We start from the raw sequence: 16,779 nt of genomic DNA, 5'->3' as shown, positions 1-16,779 counted from the left end.
TGAAATCTAAACTATTAATATCTTTAAAAATAACAAACACAAATAACAAAATGGGCAGGATTTTCAAAAGGTCATAAATGATAACTCCAGTGTTAATCAAGAAATCGGTATGTAGCATTGATTTTGGCATTTTCAAGCGGTCGTTGTGCAGCCTGAGCGTTTTTTTAATTCTCAAAAAACGAACAAGATATGAAAATGAAGAGCTTTCTACTGAAGCCACCGATACTGCTCCCAGTCAAAGTACAACAATCGAGCCCCCAGCGCTCTCTGATTCTGAAGACGTTTCGTGCCAGGCAGCATGCAACATAAGTAAGGCACACGTGTGAGGAGTAGGCCCAATAAAAATTATTCTCTTAAATACAGAAAATTTAACTCTCTGGGAAGATGAGTTTTTCTTTATCATGTTAGAAAATAAACCCATCTGTCTGATTTGTCAGAAATCTGTGTCAGTCATGAAACGGAGCAATCTGGAAAGGCATTTTAAAACATGTCTGCTTTCCGATGGGATCTATAATTAGAAAAGAGCAAGTAAAGAAACTGAAAACATCCCTGAATTACCAGGAGCAGTTATTAACTGAGGCAACTGAGCAGGAATCTGTAGTTTCTGAAATGTCTTTTTGAATTATATGGCTTTTACTCAAACATAAGAAAGCTTTGAGTGACGTGGAAATCATAAAGGAGTGCTTCATTGAATCTGCTCAAATTCTTTAAGCTAACTTTCCAAACAAAGAAAAAATACTGAAAGAGATCAGAATTTCTTGGTTCTGATGTATTTGAACAGCTGATAACTGACTTGAACGAGGCGCCTTGCTTCAGTATAGCACTGGATGAAAAAACGGTGTCCGAAATATTGCACAGCTACTTGTATGGGTATGTTTTCCAAAACAGTCAGATGGTGTGTTTCAGGAGGAGATGCTTTGTTTACTGCCTCTTGAAGGCCACACTTCGGGGCGAGATGTACAGTATGTGAGAAACTGACAGATTTCTTTGATGATCATAATGTACAGTGTGATAAGCTAGTTTCAGTTTGTACAGACATTGGATGTGAAAATGGTGCAGTGTCGCTGCTCAGACGAGTCAAATGTGTTGGAAAGTTTATTTCATACCATTGCATAATTCATCAAAGGCTCTGGTTGCAAAGCTCAAAGAAGGGGAACTCTCTCAAATCATGGATCTTGTTGTGAAAACAGTAAACTACCTGCATGCACGAGCCTTAAACCACCGCACCTTCTGCAAATTTCTCAGTCATGCAGAGTATAACGACATCATTCTGCAAAGTGAGATTCATTGGTTGTCTCATGGACATTTTTTGTCTTTGCTTCCAGTAGTTCGGGATTTTTTAACCAAGCAAGGCAAAAATGAAACAAAGTTTTCCGACTCTAACTGGATATTAAAACTAGCCTTTCTCACAGATATGACCCTGAATCTCTCCCTGCAAGGAAAACGTAAAATAGTGAGTGACATGCTGCAGTGTGTGCTTTCCTTCCAAAGTAAAGTGGGGCTTTTGATCAGCAACTTGCAAAGCGCAGAGTTCACACACCATTTCCCCAAACTTGCGTGCATCACCACTGAACGACCTGAGCTGAAGGATCACTACAGACCTGACGTATTTGTGATGTACATGACTCAACTGAGGGAGAGGTTTGAAGCACGATTTGGTGACTTTTGCAATAGGAAGGTTTTGTTCTATTTTTTGCAAAATCCTTTTGTTGTACCAGTGAGAGCCACCTCTACTGAACTGGCACAAATGGGGGCAGCAACTGCCAATTCAGACTCTGAACTTTTGGAACTTCAAGCTGACTTTGACATGCAGGCAATACATTCGACATGTTCTGTGCATGAATTCTGGTTTAAAGTACCTCAAGAAAAATACCCCACATTGGTATCCTGTACTTTTAAAGGGACTGTCCATGTTTGGTAGCACATATGTGTGTGAAGCCAGCTTTTTGGCAATGAACTCAATAAAGAACAAGCACCGTAACAGACTGAAGCACGACCGCCTGCAACATTGTTTACGCACCGCAACCACCTCCTACGAACCACGTTATCAGAATATTACAAGCAAGTTCACTCGTTTCCAAAGTTCCAACGAGTAAAGGTAACTTAAAAACATATTCCATTTTTAATGTTTGGGGATAATGGGGTTATAATATGTCTATGTGGCCCGCCAATGCTCGCAGAGTTACTTATGTGTCCCTCCACAATATTTTAGTGGGGAACGCTGCTTTAAGGGAATCTCCCATTGATTGCTTTGGATCGTTAATCAGCTATCGGGAGTGGGGCGTTAAAAAACAGCAACTGTACAGTTTAGTTAATTCTTCCTTTCTGTATTACTTTAGTTTAGTTGTTGCACTTTTGATTTTTCCTTTATTTAGTTTTATTTCTAATAAAACTGTTCCTTTATATTCACTAGAAGTGTTGTCCAGTCTGATTATGTCAATACTGGTGGGTCCTACATGATTTGAATTCAAATAAGGTATTATATGATTACAACTTAAACTAGTCCAATACAAATATACCTTGCACACTACAATATACAAACAGCTAGGCACACTTTGGAGTCCTTAAATAAATAACCCAAGCAGCTTGTTATTTATATTTATATTCCAGTAACAAAAATTAGTAGCAAACTGCATTTTGGGGGTATAGGCATAAATCTGGCCCACAATGTTCTTCCCTCCTGAAAGCTCTGCCTCTGTGTCTCTCTGTGTTCAGTTCCACTGATGGGCCTACACCCTATTGACAGGGTTATGGCAGGTGTTCTCCCGTGTTTGCTATGTATTCAGTCAAGTGCCTGTTGAAATGCATAGGGAACTTGTGCAGTCTACAGTGGGTTAACAAGGAGAGCAATCTAGAGGGTGGTTTTCTCTATGTAGTACAGCCGTGGGGGTAGGCTTGTTTGTATTTGTGAGTGATTGTTCCCACCCCTCTGTCTCTGAGCATTTCTGAAGGGTCAGGTAACACAGGGCTGCTCCTGCCAAACACACGTTTCCTGTGGGAGCCTAACCATCGCAAGATGAGGGGCTGCACTCTCTGAGGATGGAGAAGAAAGTTTGTTTGATCCAGACTGATTTTCGTCAATACCGTCCAACCATCAGCATCCAAACCAAGCCACTGGCACATGTAAGATTAACTAGTACTTTGCTTTTTGTTTGCACCACTTTATGATTCTGCCTTCTGTCTCTTTGACATGAAAAAGGACAGGAAGTACTTTCACAGTACATGCTTGTCTCCATTTAAAGAGCATAACAGATTACTTATTGTTTCCATTGAATACATTGGGACTAACAAGTGTTATTTCATTACACAGAGACACAAGCAATGCACACATCTTGATAGTCTTAGTTTCAGTACATTAGTGATGCAGAAGAGTTGTGTATCAGTTTTGATGCTGATAATACATATCCAAAATTTCAAAACAAAATCAAGAAATTGTGTACAGAAATGTTATCTTACATAAGGTTTTTCAGGTTTACAAATCTAATTTTATTAAAAAGTTTGAAACTGTTAATAATACAAACCAGTTGTTATTACCATCTTGAGTTGCTTATTTATAGTTTTTAAACTTTTGCCAAGAATGTCTTATTTTGTAAGATTTCTGTGCTTTGTCAAAAAAGGAATTTAGATCAAGTCTTTTAACGCTGTTGCTGAAATACTAGTGGTCAAAAAGTCTTGGCTTTTAAGGTCAAGTACGAAATTAGTCCTCATTATAATGTCATTTGAGAAAATTATTCCTTAATTTGTTCCTATTATTGGAAAACAGTCTTAAAATAAGAACCTTTTTGTAATTAAGAAAAAAAAATGGGAGTGTAACAGGAGTAGAGGAGTTGACAAGTCGAATAGAAAAGAAACTGGTAATTGACTAATCGGACGTCATACGAAGCATGCCGTTTCAGATGAACTGAAGTGCAGCTATGGTTGCAATCCATTAACATAACCATATTCCTTCAAATTTTAACAATTTTTGCTTCTCAAAAATATCCTGCATCTTAAATTCGAGTACAGCATACTGATGCGTGTATTAAAATCACCAACAAAAGACGCGACTACCCGAGTACACAAACAGCAATGTGACTGACTGCCGAGAAAAGACGAACAAAGATGTCACTGCCCAAATACACAAACAGCAACGTGACTTACTGCTGAGAAAAGACGAACCAAAATGTTACTGCCCGATCTCGAATCATCCATGATATACAGGCAGCCATTTTCAAAGAAGCGTCATTAGCATCCTGAGGAATTCGAAGAAAAGCTTTTACAATTTCAGCATTTCTAACAAACAGTACCAGCTTAGACAGATCAGAAATGCTGATCAGTCCCCCATATTTTTTGACATGCCAAGCAATACCATAGTTCACAAATTGGGAGAAAAACAGGTGTGAGTAATCACGACTGGAAATGAGAAGCAGCACATAACTGTAATGCTCTGTGTGACAGCAGACAGCCTCAAACTGTCTCCATATGTATAATTGAGGTTGTATCTTTGTAAAGGCATATTTATTTGAAGTTTTATTTTTTCCTCAAATTGAGGGTGGGAAATTTGGGCTGCGTCTTAAAGGGTCTAGGGTCTCTAGGGTGTCTTAAATTCGAAGGAATACGGCAAATTACATTTTAGAATAAATGAAAAAAAAAATGCCGTTTGACCACTTTACTGCAAAGTGTTACAAAACTGTATGTACACACATAGGGCACCAAACATTCAATTATTTTATTTATTTATTTATTAAGTGGGGACTAATCAGCCTATGCAACTATTTTTACATCAACTGTTTGATGTTTTCAAAATTACTGTAGTATACAATGGCAAAGCATAGCCTTGAACACATGGTAAAGCACAGATATAGAAAGTATGGTAAAGCCCAGTAAACACCAACATTACTCTGCAGATTTACATTGCTTGTGGATTGCTGGATCTAAACCATGACTGGCACTTTTCCATACATGCTGAGGGAAATGTGCTCATGATGTTGATGTAGTGTGACAGGCTGCTGGGACTTTATCTGGAGATCAATTGGCAACTGTGTGTGGCATGAGGGATTTCCAGTGGAGATAACAACCAAGGCTCCAAGATGCAAAAGCATAGTATACCTGTATACTGTCTGGACCAAGGTTGCCTTTTCATGCTTTTAGAGCAGTGGTTCTTAGCCTTTACTGCAGCCTGCACCCCTTTGGTTCTCAAAATATGTTCTCACACCCCTTATCAAAAATCGTTGAAGTAGGTCAGTTCTTTAAACCTAAGATATATCATAACTATAGAATGAAAGAGATAGAATTATATATGTATTTTAATTTTGCAGTAAAATTAAGAATACATGAAAAATTACACACTTTTTTAAGTTTACCGGCGCAGTAACTCTTCTACTGTTGGGGGGCCTATACACTTTTAAATGCATATTAAATATATGTAAAATAGTTTTATGTTATTACTCACCACAAATAATAGTACAGTAGGCACACAAAAATACACAAGTACTACCCAGAGATGTTGCAGAGTTTTGCTGTGGAAGTAAACTGTAACTGACGCGCTAACAGTTAGCAGCTAACTGAATTCAAACAAAGCTGCGGTGCTGCCACATCATCATTTGCATATGCATCAAGAAATACCCCACAACGTGGCGGTACACTGTATAATTTCACTACAATTAGCTTAAAAACTTGAAAATAATTTTTTTGTTTGTATATTACAGTAATTGTTAAAAATGTGTAATGTTAATAAATACATAGGTTTGTTGTACTTACGTGCCTGTGCTTAATTTGTGTTTTCGATGATTTACCTTCTAAAACAATCTGGTATGTCTCGCACCCCCAGAAAGGGCATCTCGCACCCCCAAGGGGTCCTTGCACCCCAGGTTAAGAACCACTGTTTTAGAGAGATAGGAGATTGAATTGCATACGTCTGTGTTTGACTATATGCACTAGTCTAAGGTAGTATTAGCGTACTGTATATAACATTAATGCAGCTATTAAACTGTGAAATCATAGAGCCCTCAGAGTGCGTTCCAAAGCTTCACCATCTCAATATTGCAGGCATATTGATGTAACAAGCATGCACTGCTATTAAGGATTCTGTCCCCTGTCGGTAAGATGAGATAAAAAACTTTATACCACGAATGCAGGCACGTCCAACTCTTTTGCACAGACCCTCGCCTGTGGTGTGCTCCCAGCCTGGGCTCTGGCATCTCATCTCAGTTACAGATGACCAATATTGTACTTTTTTTTGCACCTGAATGGACATGAAACACAACCTTTGTTGGTTTTGATAATTTAAATGTGATGCACCATGTGATGTCCTGTTGAATTCATATTGAATTCATGTTAAATAAATGGCCATGCATTCTTCATTCCAAAAGTATTTACCTTGAAATAAATGTATTTAGTAGGAACACACATGAACTTTAAAGTTGGACCAGTTTAGTCATGCATTTCTGAATTTGAAATATATTAGAGGGGACCAAAACATATTATTATCGTGAATAAAAATCACTGTTATGGTGTATAAAGAATCTAATTCGATTTTTGCTACAGCATACTAGGTAATGCTGTTTTTATAGTTTCAAACATACAGTATATATACTGTCTGGACCAGACCTAGAAAACGTATAGTTGTGAAAACCCGGAACAATGGAGTTGTGGGTTTCAGTGTGGCTTGTCAAAAAACCACAACACAAATAATTGAACACATCTGTCAGTCTCTGCTTGAGAGAGGCCCAGGATAGCAGGGGCTGTTCAGGTCAGGATAGTACAGTATGCTGAGCTCACAGAGCTAAGGGGGCCGGTGTCAGAGAGGGTCAGTTACCAGCTTCTAAAATGATTCAGACCAAAACGCTTTTTTACTTCAGACCACAAATGTGAAAAAAAATTGGATTTAGTCCCAATCCAGAAACAATCTGTTCCAAATAGAAAAGTTACTTTTTTTAGGGATCAATAAACAATAGGGCAGTGGGTGAAAGCAGGGATTATCACATAGCCTAGCAGATTAGTTGCATATGTTAACTATCTATTTTATGAGGAACAAAGTAACTGGTAATATAGGTTTTAGGTTTACAGTATGTAAGTCTGGATCTGTAATATTATATACTACCCCTTTAAAGGAGTTCAGCAGCTCCAGCTATGGGATTATTAGTTATTAAGCGTAACAGTAGGAGTTGATGCCAAGCCAGGCATTTCAAGCCTCCGTGTCTCCTAGACTCTTTGACTGAACATATCTGTTTCAGTGCAATTACCTCCTGGAATATATAAGGCAAACACTTCCATTCACATGCAGGATACTTGGCAGTGTATTCTCTACCCAGCTGGATTTCCTGGATTCAGAAAGGTGACTTAGATGTAGAGTAGGCTCAGTTGTTGCTATAGTCCATATTCACAAAGATTTAAATCATGAAGTTTTTAATGTTTGTTTTTCAATGTTCTGTTTTATGGATAAAATAAAGTTTGCTATTCATGAAACTTCCCACTGTCTTCTTAAAGAGGACAACAGCAGTCTAGAACATTTTCATGAATAGCAAACTATATTTTACTCCTAGAAACAGATTTAAGTATCCCATGAGCTTTGTGAATAGTGCCCACTAGTTCATAAGTTGCATAATATGAAAACAGCAAAACTGATCAATACATTTGTTCTATATCTTTTTTTTTTTTTTTTAATTAGTGTCCAAAAAGATGATACTCAACTCAGCCAATGACATTGATATTACTCAGAAATAACCTTAATTCATCTTAACATTCCGAGAGCCGGACCATGGCAGAGGGGCTACTAGGGTCGAGTTTTAAGTAGACCTGGGTGTCATCAGCATAGGAGTGAAACATGAGGCTGTGTTGGCGGATGAGGTGACCCAAGGGAAGCATGTAGATATTGAAGAGAAGGGGCCCAAGAACAGATCCTTGGGGGACACCACAAGTGACTGGGTTTGCAACACCACTGCATCCAGCATAGAAAACAGACTGCATGCGTCCGGATAGGTAAGAGGACCTCTAGGAGAGACAGGTTCCAGGGATCCCAGCATACTTCTGAAGGCGGTCAAGAAGAATGCCATGATCTGTGGTCTCAAAAGCAGCTGTTAGGTCAAGGAGGACAAGCACAGAGGGAGCACCAGCATCAGCATTGAGCAGGAGATCATTCACAATCCAGAGCAGAGCAGTTTCAGTACTGTGATGTGGCTGGAAACCAGACTGTAGAGATTCAAGCAGATTGTTGTCTGTGAGATGTTTCATCAGCTGACTGGCTACAGCCCTTTTGAGGGTTTTTGAAAGAAAAGGGAGATTGGAGATGGGGCGGATATTAGATAAGTCAGCTGGGTCAAGGGAGGGTTTTTTGAATACTGGCGTAACTCGGGCAAGCGTAAGGGCAGCAGGAACCGAACCAGAGTCCAGGGACAGCTTGAGAGTGTGCATCATGGAGGGAGCAAGATCAGAAGCACAGAGACTGACAAGATTAGTCGGCCAGGGGTCCAGAGGGCATGTGGCAGTAGTTGATTTCAACAGTAAGCTGGAAACATCAGCAATGGAGAGAGGAGAGAAGGAGGAGAGGGCAGGATGGGCAACCGGAGGAGCGTCAAGGTGGTCAAATAGTAGAAGGTTTGTGGTGGGCGAGCGTAGAATAGATGTTGTTGATTTTGTTCTGAAAGAAAGAAGAGAAATCATGACAGGTAAGAGAGGAGGATGGATGTCAGTGGCTAGATGTAGGATGTGATCAATGATCTTAAAGAGAACATTGGGTTTACTGTGTCCCATAGTTATGATTTCAGAGAAGTATTTCACCCTGGCCGCAGCAAGCGCATGCCTGTAGCTCGTTAGATGGTCAGTCCAGATCTCTTTGTGAACAGTTAGTCCAGACAACCTCCACTTGTGCTCAAGCTTGCGGCAGGCAGACTTAAGCACTTAAAGTTCTAGGGTGTACCATGGCCAGTTTCGCTCTTTCTTGACGGCTCTGGTTGTAAGCGGGGCAACAGTGTCAATAATATGAGTAAAGGTGGCATTGTAGAGGGTCACCGCATCATCAACTGAGGACAGGAGAGTACCAGTTAGAGGGGATGCAGAGACACATTTCACACACGTGTGTTTATACATTAGTTCAAAAGTAACCTTACAGTTAAAAAGGAAGGCTTTTTATTTAATGCCTACCTTTAAAGACTGTACAGTATTTATTGAGACTACTCATGACTTCAAGGTAATGTTGCATTTTCCCCCCTGAAAATGCATTTTCCTCTCTCAGTGTTAAAATTAGAGGGTAAGTAACTCCCAGACCCAAAACTTTATCTGGAGCGCTGCTATCATGGCTTCCGGTAGACTTTTGTGATATCTTTTTGCAGTTTCTTTGATTAAATTATGTTAATTAAAATATCTAAATAATGTTCATATAGTTTTAAGAAAAAAATGATGTCTCAATCCTAAAATTCTACGTGATGCAAAACTTTTGACCATAGCTCTACACATTAAATAAATTAAATATTAGGAAAATGTAGGTAATATAAAGAATAATTACACTGCATAGTTTAAATATGTCATCTATGGGGCCTCTTATGGAATGGAAAATATGAATGACAGTTCATAAAAGGGTCCTTCCGGTCAATCGAATAAAAGAGGCAGCAAGCCAGATGGTTAGACAGAGAAAGTTAATTTAGATGTCACAAGAGAGCCTTATTCTTTTAAAACAACACAGTTATTTCACAGTGCAGCTACAATATAACAAGACTGTTTAAGACCATGTAATGGAATCAAGCTGTACCAACTTGTAACAACTTGTTACGTCTTACAATAGATCCTATTCACTGTCATAGAAAAACGGATAACAAAAGAAGACTTTGTATTATATTGGGTCAGCGATCACAAGAGTAATGTTAATATTGCAGTGCAAAATTACCGACTAAAACAATGGACTGACTGAAGTATTATAATGGTAAAAGTTTGAACTGTAGTAACATTGTAAATTGAGTAATAATACATTTCCATTACCCCATTTGATCAGATAATACAATAAATGAATATACATTAATCTTGCCTTTATTCACCCTTTACTGCATTGTTTATAATTAAGCAATACAACCCAAAAAATAGGGCTTTACCGTCTGGTAAGACCCGCTTCGTTCCGTTCAATGCAAATATGTGTTAATATCTGCCAAACTGTTGTACAATTTATTTAAAGAAGTAAAAGAAGTGTTTCACAAATTATGAAAGTAAAACTGAAAGTACGGTAATATTTGGTTTATGTCATGCACCTGTTGTAATAAACCATAAATCATTCCTGTAAGTATTTTAAAATTAATTATAGAAATGATTTTGTGTAGAATAGAATAGATACATTTTGATAGTTTTACAAAAACATGCAATGGTGTAAAATGTACACTTAAAGAAAGGTATGTTATATACTGAATAATACAGTATGTCGCCCCTTGATCTGGGTTTGATGATTAAGATGAAACTGCATTTTCTATTTAAATGGATTAAGACGGTCTTTCAAATATTCCCCATATTCCAACTGATCAACCTGGGTGGGTGTTCCTGTGTCTTTCAAATAATAAGCTTTAAGTAGATGTAGCTTAATGGAGAAATATTCAGCAATTTTGCTATAGAAAGTCTTTAAGTACTCAAGTTTATGCTAAGAGCTTCTGGCAGGTTAATGACTGTCATTTGCCAGTGACATGTACAGATGCCTTAAATATCACTGAACTTGTTATGACAGGTTCTTTCTAACTTGTTTTCTTTCTTTTCATACAAAATATGGAAAATGACTTCACATCTGTTTTTGCGAAGAAAGCACAACAAATCGCGTGTTTTGTATTGTTGCTCTGCCAGCATTACTTGTACAATCATGTTAAAAAACAGATTCAAGATATACCAGTGATCTGTGGAAAAACCATGATGGCATTGGACAGCATGGATTTAGTTATTATTGAACTATACTGCACATCCTGTGTTCTCCAGGTGGTAAATTATAAATCACGTATAAGAGCCAACCAATGCCATTCCGTGCATAAAACATACAGCAAAGTTAAAGAAGCAACAACACCTTTTGTTTAACAGTAGTTCATGAGTACAGTCTTAGTTGTGTGCAAAAATGTTGTGTAAAGATAAGAGACACTCCACACCCAAACTATTAATTTACTATAGCAGCTGAGTACCTGCAGTTTCACATTCCACAGAGATTTCTGTGTTACGCTATTTAAACAAGAATATATAGTATAACACAGCTCCTGTGAATGATATACACATTTTCTTTGGAAGAAAACTAATTCACCTGCAATACACATTTTCAATGAAAGAGTATACTCAATATAGTATGTATAGTCATTTTTATCTTTATTTTTATTTGTATATGTATTTGTATTGTTTTTTATACGCAGTATTTAGGGACATAGGTTTACAATGCATTAAAATACTACAGATTTAAAAAATAAATAAAATCTATGCAAGATCTTCATATAAAACATTACATTTTTTATTTAACGTTTAATAAAATGCCATGTTGTTTAGAATTGTATTTACCATTTCAATGTTGACACCTTTACAGTCTCCGCAATATATTATTTTACAACACTGCCATAATAAAAAAAATGACAAGGTAGCAAACCTCTCTTCCAATGTATTTTTAACTTCTTAACACAGACCCATGCAAATTCAAGCAAACTCTTTGGATTCACCCCGCAAAACTGTGTAACTTTACTGACTAAGTAGCTTCAATTGTCATTTTAATAGCTTTTTTTTTAATTTCACATTCTTTTTATGATGTTTGCAATTATTCAGAGTGCTTCTGAGTTGTTCCAATACTGTATTGAGTAATTCATGGAAAGCTTAAAAAATAAACTATTAAAATGACATTTGATACTTGCACTGTGGGATACGTGGAAGATAAACTGTTTCCCAGGACATTTCTATACAGTTATATTTCCATTTGAAAAATTAAAGGAGAAATTTGGGGGAATATGTATTTCTTAAAAACGCTGCACTGTATTGTAATCTAATAAGCAGATAGTAGCTACAGTATTCATACTGTATCAAAGCCCTATGGTGTGAGTGATATTAACACAGGGGATTCCAGCAGTTCTTAGCCGTTTACCTTGTTTGCATGGCATACCTCATTGCATCTCATTTCACTGCTGTCATAAACCATGGAATTTAGAGACATTCCTTAAACAACAAGACTGATTGATGGTACCCAGAAACTAGCAGCACTAGACAAGGAAACCATTACCATACCACACCGTTCATCAGTTCCTGGATTTCCTTGGAAGAACAGAGGTTTGCCTAGCCTGTTTTGTCTAATGCAACATGAAAATATCATTAAAAAGGTATTTCAATGCTTGAACTAACCATCTACTGAATTGTACTCCAAAAGTGTATTAATGAAGAATACCAGAGGCTACGACTTATTTTGTGCTAAAAAGCTAAAGCCTAAATAAACACAGATTTTGATGGTCTACAAAAAGCCTGAACATTTCTTAAATTAAATGACACAGAGAAAGCAGATAAACACAAAGCACTGATATATAGTGCCTCCAGGACAAAACTGTTCTGCTTTAAAAGTATGACAGACAGATCAGAGATGACTTCAGGACTATAAATATACAGACAACCTTGACAGCACAGCTGTTTGACACCAGGTCTCCTGCACATCACCCTGGACTTTGAGGAACTCTTTTAACAGAGTCAATTTAACATGAAAGCTGTCCTAAAGGCCATGCACAGTACAGTACTTCAAAGGCATCACTGAGATTCACTATCTAAACTGAGATAGATGGCTTTGAATTTAAAAATGTATGTCTATCTTTAGTATATATACCTAGCTTTTTGTTTGGAAATGTGTTTATATATTATACAATCTAGATATTGAATTTGCTAGTGATATGTATAATGAAACACAAAGTTCCATTATATATCTGTGCTTGAAACTCATGTCACATTTTTAAACAATTCAGGTCATAAATTTAGGGAACATGAGAAAACAGCATGTGATTCAAAAGCATTTATTGATTGTGTTAAAATTACATTTATTTTTGAGAGAGAGAGAGAGAGAGAGAGAGAGAGAGAGAGAGAGAATTCAAACACGACCAATAAAAGCAATACATTTCAAAGGTGAACTCAACTGGGAGTTTGTTTACCCAGAGTGATGTCATTGAGGGTAGATTAGCAGAAATAAAATATTATAAAGTGACAAAAATATGCAAAACATGCACCAGCTAAATGAATGTGTAATGAAAATAACAAAATAAAACATAATAAACCATGAAAGACAACCAACATGTTACATTTGTAATGAAATATAAAAAAGTAGCGTTCAATGAAAGTACTGACGTCAGTATGATTACTGTAGTGAGCTTTGGCTGAGTAGCTATGTTTCAATGATGTCAGCAAGTAAAAAAAAAAAAGACAGTTGTAGCAAAACTTGTTAACAACCTTGAGTCTTTTTAGAGTCATAGAAACAGTGGCACGTCCCTGTTTTCATCTTCATTCCAATAACACAAGATAAGATATTAAACATGGTATTGTTTCAGGTGGATGCAACCATTGCTGGAAACTATTTGGGCAACATTGGCAAAAGTAGAAGAGAGGTCTGTTTATGTGCAGCGAGTACAATTGTGTGGGTGATGTCAACTATGCCGAAATGGAGAACAGTAAAAACTCAAAATGGTACGGTTGATGACATAAATTGGGTTTCTCTGTGATATATTGTGGAATACAGCAGGCAAAACATGCACACAGGTTGCCGGAAACATCCTCAGCAAACTATACTTACTATTTTCATTATGACTTGAACTTAAAAAAACATGGTAAAGACATGTATATATAGCCATAGAATACAACAAATATGGTTGGTTTAGCTGAAAAAAACACAGATTTGGCTTCTTGCCCAGCTGATTTTGGCGTGTTACGATATGTATTTGTTAAGTTTTCATTGACAGTTGTCTGTCCCTATTGTTGTAGTAGATTCAATTTCCACCATTTGTGCATTTACAATATTGCCAGGAAACCAAGCCTGGCGCACACAATCCGTAAATGTGGCTAACAAGTAGAAAATCCCATAACAAATTTATGCTTTTTTTGTTGTGACCACAAGTTAAAAAAAATACATCAAGTTTTATCATGCTGCACCATTATAAAGGTTGCTGGACAGCATGTATCTGATGAACTTGACAAAGGTGGAATATCTTCTGTTTGTTTTTCACAGACCCCACAGAGTACAATTGAGTTTATCTTAAATGTATTGGCGCTGCCAGTTTTAGGATTGCTGGTATTCTTTGAAAGACTGCTCCCTACAGAGCCATCAAAAACACTTTCAGTAGCACGTACTACACTAGCCACTTACCTTAAATCCCCTTCAATGTCTTCTTGCCTGTCATTGACCAACCAGCTGCTGCCCCTACAGACCAATCTACATTGCAGCCAGTGACATGGTTTGAACTGAAAGACTGGTGTGGTGAAATGACCTTGGAAGACATTCCTTTAGAGCCTCAATAATCACTATGAATCAGTATGATAACATTTATGCATTCAAAACATGTTTTTTAACATGTGTTGCTATGCTGCTAAAAGCGTAGATGGCTATTAATCACACAAATGCACTTGAAATGCAGCTTCAGATCCAGCACATTTGGTTTGTAATGAATGCTATTATACTGTATGCATGTTGGTTTTCAAAGTCATTATGAAGGATTTTGCATGTAGCTATACTGTGTTATGAAGTCTTTCTCTTGGTGTCATGAAAGCACCAGGGTTTGCAATTCAAATAAAGCAAATATCTTGCATCAATACTAGTTATAGCTGCAAAGCATGTCAGTCATTATGAGAAGCTGTTTCCTGCCATCAGCCAACCTGCTCCTTTCCCTCATAATTTACCCTGAAGACATTGCTAAGGTGAAACGACCTAGGAATTACAAGGGCGTGACAGTTCTTATCACTGTAGAAAATATTTTAATATAGAAGCTTGCTTTGAAACTGTGAGGTTCCCTGTTACACTATGGCCCAGTTTCTACTAAAAAGACAGAGATCAAGCTTATCGGTGTTGAAGACAAGTCTGTCACTGTGAACACAGTAAAGCATTCCATTCGTAGCTGTCTACACTGTTGGTTTGTAGGTCCTCAAACAGTACATCCGCACACAAAGAATGGCTCTGTACTAACGTTTAACATTGTAATCTACCCCTATTCATTTTCATTTTTACACACATAGAACCATGTGTAAATATATTACAGTATTCTACTGTGTGTTGTCTGCACACTACACATTCTCTCATTCAAAGCTGTTGACAGTTTCTGTCAGCTAGCTTCAACAATTTATAGAAAGAATGAAAAAAGTCATTCTTCAGCACATTGCCAAAGTTTATTTTAAGATTTATTTTTTTCTTGAGGCAATATATTACGGAAAAAAAGATTTTCCCAGATTTTGTGGTTTGTGGCAAACTTCTTTTTTTTCCTTTCCAGTACTTTGCATTCTCTTGTTCAGAAATACCACACTGAATCAGTTTAAAGGAAATGGATCCTTAATTGGGACATGTTTGAACAAAGTAACAGGAAGCAATGCAAAGCAAATAAAGAGTAACATACCTATGGCATGGATTCATCAAAATGGCCTTTAAACTGGGTCACTGCTTAAAGGAGTGATAACCATGACTGCAAAATTTATTTTTGTATTTCTTATTTCCATTAGTAACACTATTACTTGTTCCCTTAGCATGATCCTGAACATCTTGCTCTTTGCGTGGTTTATTAAAATTTTGGGTATGCTAATATGCATGGTTTGAGCTGAACTAGTGTGTGTACTATTCAAAGATTGAGGAACAGCATTTCTAGATGTAGCAAGATTGTGGAATGATTAGACTGTTTCACCCTGGATACTGCCCTCAGTTGAGGTGTGACCTCCACATTGGTCAGCGGTCAACCAAGGCTGGGTGATGGAAGACTCCTACAAGGGAGATGCAAAGGATGTGGAGGAGAAAGGCTTTCAATACATTTAGTGAAAGATAATCTTGGTCTATATAGAATTGGTTAGCCAATAAGGTTAGCATAGTGAGCTGAACCTCGCGTCTACAGCAATCCTCTGATTTAAAGTTTTTTTCCGTAATAGTACCATTTTTAAAGCAGAAGACCTATGTTGCTATTTCCCTATGTGCTTCTGTGGAGATGTATGTCCTCCTGTCTTAAAATACATATGTTGCACAGTCACAGTTATAACTGTGTACTGTGTACTGTAAACTGTGGGTGCAGGTCATATTGTTTTACAATTGATTGATGTACTTGTTTTATATTAATACGTACCCCTACTTTTAAATGAAATTTAATGCAATTATAGATATTAATGGTAATGTGATATGGTTGTAATTATTAGGCTTGGCATTAACAAGTAGAAACATGTTGAGCTTTGGCAGGTTTACTAAGCAGTCTAGTAGTAACTATGCCAAGCCTGTGCCAGTTGTCTTCAATTTACATACGATTGGCTGAAATTGAAAATCTATCAAATAACGTAGCAGATTTCAGTTTGAGAAAACAATTACCAAAGATTTTAACTCCCAACTAGAGTCAGTTTATTTACAGTATTACCAAAGGCGTAAAAAGATGTTTTGGAGATGAGTTAAAAAAAAAAAAAAAAAAAAGTGTTTTTACTTAAACCTCCTTTTGTTTTATAAAGCTAATGGCTCTTGACACAATATGGCTTTAGAGGTGAAATGAAACAGACAAATGTTTGTCTTTGGTTACATTCAAAATGCAACAAAAAATCTAGCAAAAAAGTATATTATAAAGCAATCTGTTTTTTTAGGTATTAACTAGACATTCTAAGTAGTTTTTTAAA

The 16,779-nt window shown here is 37.1% G+C and overlaps 1 protein-coding gene across 3 annotated transcripts in view; it reads left to right on the top strand.

Annotated features, from left to right (window-relative positions):
- The first annotated feature begins 2,970 nt into the window (after nucleotides 1-2,970).
- LOC117424505 (putative uncharacterized protein MYH16) overlaps nucleotides 2,971-16,779 on the top strand; it is a 95,060-nt gene continuing 81,251 nt past the window's right edge. For 2 of the 3 annotated variants that reach the window (XM_058992457.1, XM_034040881.3), the window contains exon 1: nucleotides 2,971-3,123. In XM_058992457.1, the coding sequence (XP_058848440.1) occupies nucleotides 3,040-3,123 (84 nt within the window). In that variant the 5' untranslated portion in view covers nucleotides 2,971-3,039. The remainder of the gene's footprint in view (nucleotides 3,124-16,779) is intronic. The other variant, XM_034040882.3, reaches the window with a different exon arrangement.

This window comes from Acipenser ruthenus, chromosome 19, assembly GCF_902713425.1.
Source record: "Acipenser ruthenus chromosome 19, fAciRut3.2 maternal haplotype, whole genome shotgun sequence".
NCBI lineage: Eukaryota > Metazoa > Chordata > Actinopteri > Acipenseriformes > Acipenseridae > Acipenser > Acipenser ruthenus.
The sequence above is the reverse complement of the archived record's forward strand: the minus strand, read 5'-3'. Positions and strand labels throughout refer to the sequence as shown.